A 2,691-nucleotide genomic window follows, 5' to 3' on the forward strand; every position below is an offset into this window, starting at 1 on the left:
ATCCCACAAGAATTTGCAAAATATCACGAGAGTTTGTAACGGTATATTTGACTTTTACCAGATTTTGAAAGTAAAATAGATCGATACCGCGTTTTTAAAAATCAATTTGATATCAGCATATGAAAATATTTTTGAGTATATTATTTTTCAAAGTGTCAGAAATGGATAACAAAACTTCTATTTTCAAGGACTACTTATTTTTGTCCTCTTCAACATCGGTATCGATATCGGTTATCGGCTACATGAGTTTTAAAATATCGGCATATCGGATATCGGCCAAAATCCTGATATCGTCCATCCCTACCGAATAATAAGGTAAATACCTGTTTGATTCTGAAGGAATAATTTGAAAAATAAAAATAACAAAAAACAAATAGACAAAAAAAATAATAATAAAAACCTACAATTGTAATTTCAGGCTTTTGGCATGTTTGTGCCCCATCCCACTACCAACAATCTGGTTTCACTTTCAGCCACCGACCACTGCGGTATGAAGGAAACCCTCTCCCTCCAGATAATGCCTAACTTCAAAAACATTCCATATATAAACTGTTTTAATCTGTGAAGGAAAACAAAATGACATCCAGTCACATAAATGTATCTAATAAAAACAAGCAATAAAACAAAAAGCAGCGTACATACCTACATGAAGCCAGTGTGCACATAAGAGTCTGAAAGCACAGTAATCTGTTAAAACCTGCGTGTTTTGATGTGGCGAATGAAAAAGCTGATGCTGGAGTGTGTGAATGTGAGTCACCTGTCATGGAGGGCGATTGCTCACCGTATTCAGACGGCAGCAATAGGTAAACATACCGTCTCAACGGTCATTTTATGACCAGCGACTAGTCCGGAGTCCTTGACATGTCACATACATTCATGTGTGAAATCCAAACCTTTCATTTATTTGCTGTTAAAGTCATGTTACTGCTTATTTTTTCTCATTATGAAACCATTTATTCATCTAAATGCAGCCTTCCTTAAAAAAACAAAAAACAAAAATACAAGCTGTTTATTTTAAGAGCAAACTTCCACCGCACTTCTGAGAAATGATGCGTCACAGACGCAAAAAAGAAGAACTACACAGAAACCAAGTCCAGCATTTCACAGGTTGAGTCTGAGAAACATGAATGTAGTCAAGGAGCGGAGGGATCTGCCTGCGTTTCTGTTAGCGCTGAGCTAAATCATTTACAGTGGCGCAGTGACAAACGCCCAAGCAGCAGACGGGAAACGGTGACACCACATCAGGAAGTGAGTGACAAATAGTCACCAGGGAATATTTCCTAACTGGTCATTCATAAATAAGAAAACTTGCTAAAAATCAAAGGCTTTTCTTTTCCGTTTTCCTTTCCTCTCTAATGGTTTACTCCATCTTACCTCCAATCATCACAATAAATACATCATTCAAGATGCACATCCCAATGCATCAGAGGTGTCAAGTAACATAGTACAAATACTTTGTTATTGTAGTTAAGTACACTTTTTTAGGCATCTATACTTTACTCCATTCTGACTTCTACTCATTACATTTTCACATTAGTATCTGTACTTTCTATTTCTTACATTTTTAAAACAAACGTTACTCTTTACTCTTGGCTGCGGTTTAATATTTATAAATATTTATTTCCCGTCATGTGCGCCATCCGATGCAGATCATTGGCTCCACCCACATCTAGTGAAAACTAGTGTGATCAGATGAGTCATAGAACACAAAAAAACTCATTAGTTAGCTAAAGGAAATGATCAGAAGCAAGCAGGTGTTCTTCAAACTGCTAACGTGAATTGTCTATGCTATGCTACAATGTGGGATTCACGAAAAGATGAAATGTCTGAAAGGTCGGACACAGGCGAGAGCGTATCGGGAGACGGAGACCAACAAGACCTCCCTCATCCTTGGTCCTATCTCAGGGAACTTTTTGAAATAGTTGAAAAAATTGAGCTTTTAATTCATATAGTGGCATCTGGCTGCTTTTTTAAAGGTTACTTTATAGATTTATTCTTTAAGTAGTTTTTGGAGAACATACTTTTTCACTTTTACTTGAGTAAAGAGGTACTTCAACTTTTACCAGAGTGCTTTTAAACTGCAGTATCTATACTTCTCCTTAAGTAACAAATGTGTGAACTTTTGACACCACTGCTATGCGTGTCTTGAAGGGGTCATAGATTAGTAACGATAGTTCAGTGGGTGAAACGGACGTGCAGAGAAGTTCAAACCCCATCGACCAACAGTCTGCTGAACTCCTTTGTTCCTAAAGCCATCAAGCTGTACAACTCCTCACTTGGGGGAAGGAGGAGGTGATAGAAAGAGGGACAATCTTATGCAAAACATTACCTATTGTCACTTATAGGGGTGTAAATAATAATCGTTTTGTATCGATGCATCGATCCAACAGCCGACGATCTGATGCATTGATACGTCCGCAATTGTATCGATTAATTTATTTTTTTTCCTCCGGTCTATTTTTATCCATTTGCTCCCGGACGTAATTCTCCCCCCCGTGCTGCGGTGGCGCTAAACCTATTTTGCCCTCCTACCTCACCTCCTGGTTATACTCTTACAGCAGTGTGTTGCAGTGAGCTTGACACAGACATTTTTGATTTATGCTCAATATATGAGGGTCTAGATACGGCCGAGGCGGCGAGGAAGTGGGGGCGAGTTTAGGTCAACGACGGAGGGACATGAGGGCCAAAAAG

At 38.6% G+C, this 2,691-nt stretch overlaps 1 protein-coding gene across 1 annotated transcript in view; it reads left to right on the plus strand.

The window, feature by feature from the left end:
• The first annotated feature begins 762 nt into the window (after positions 1–762).
• Positions 763–2,691, plus strand: part of LOC107102659 (CD2-associated protein-like) — a 37,880-nt gene continuing 35,951 nt past the window's right edge. Inside the window, exons 1-2 of the mRNA XM_015402047.1 lie at positions 763–803; positions 2,253–2,292. Coding sequence (XP_015257533.1) covers positions 763–803; positions 2,253–2,292 — 81 coding nt within the window. The remainder of the gene's footprint in view (positions 804–2,252; positions 2,293–2,691) is intronic.

The sequence above is a fragment of the Cyprinodon variegatus genome, unplaced genomic scaffold, assembly GCF_000732505.1.
Source record: "Cyprinodon variegatus isolate N-32 unplaced genomic scaffold, C_variegatus-1.0 Scaffold1290, whole genome shotgun sequence".
Taxonomy (NCBI): Eukaryota; Metazoa; Chordata; class Actinopteri; order Cyprinodontiformes; family Cyprinodontidae; genus Cyprinodon; species Cyprinodon variegatus.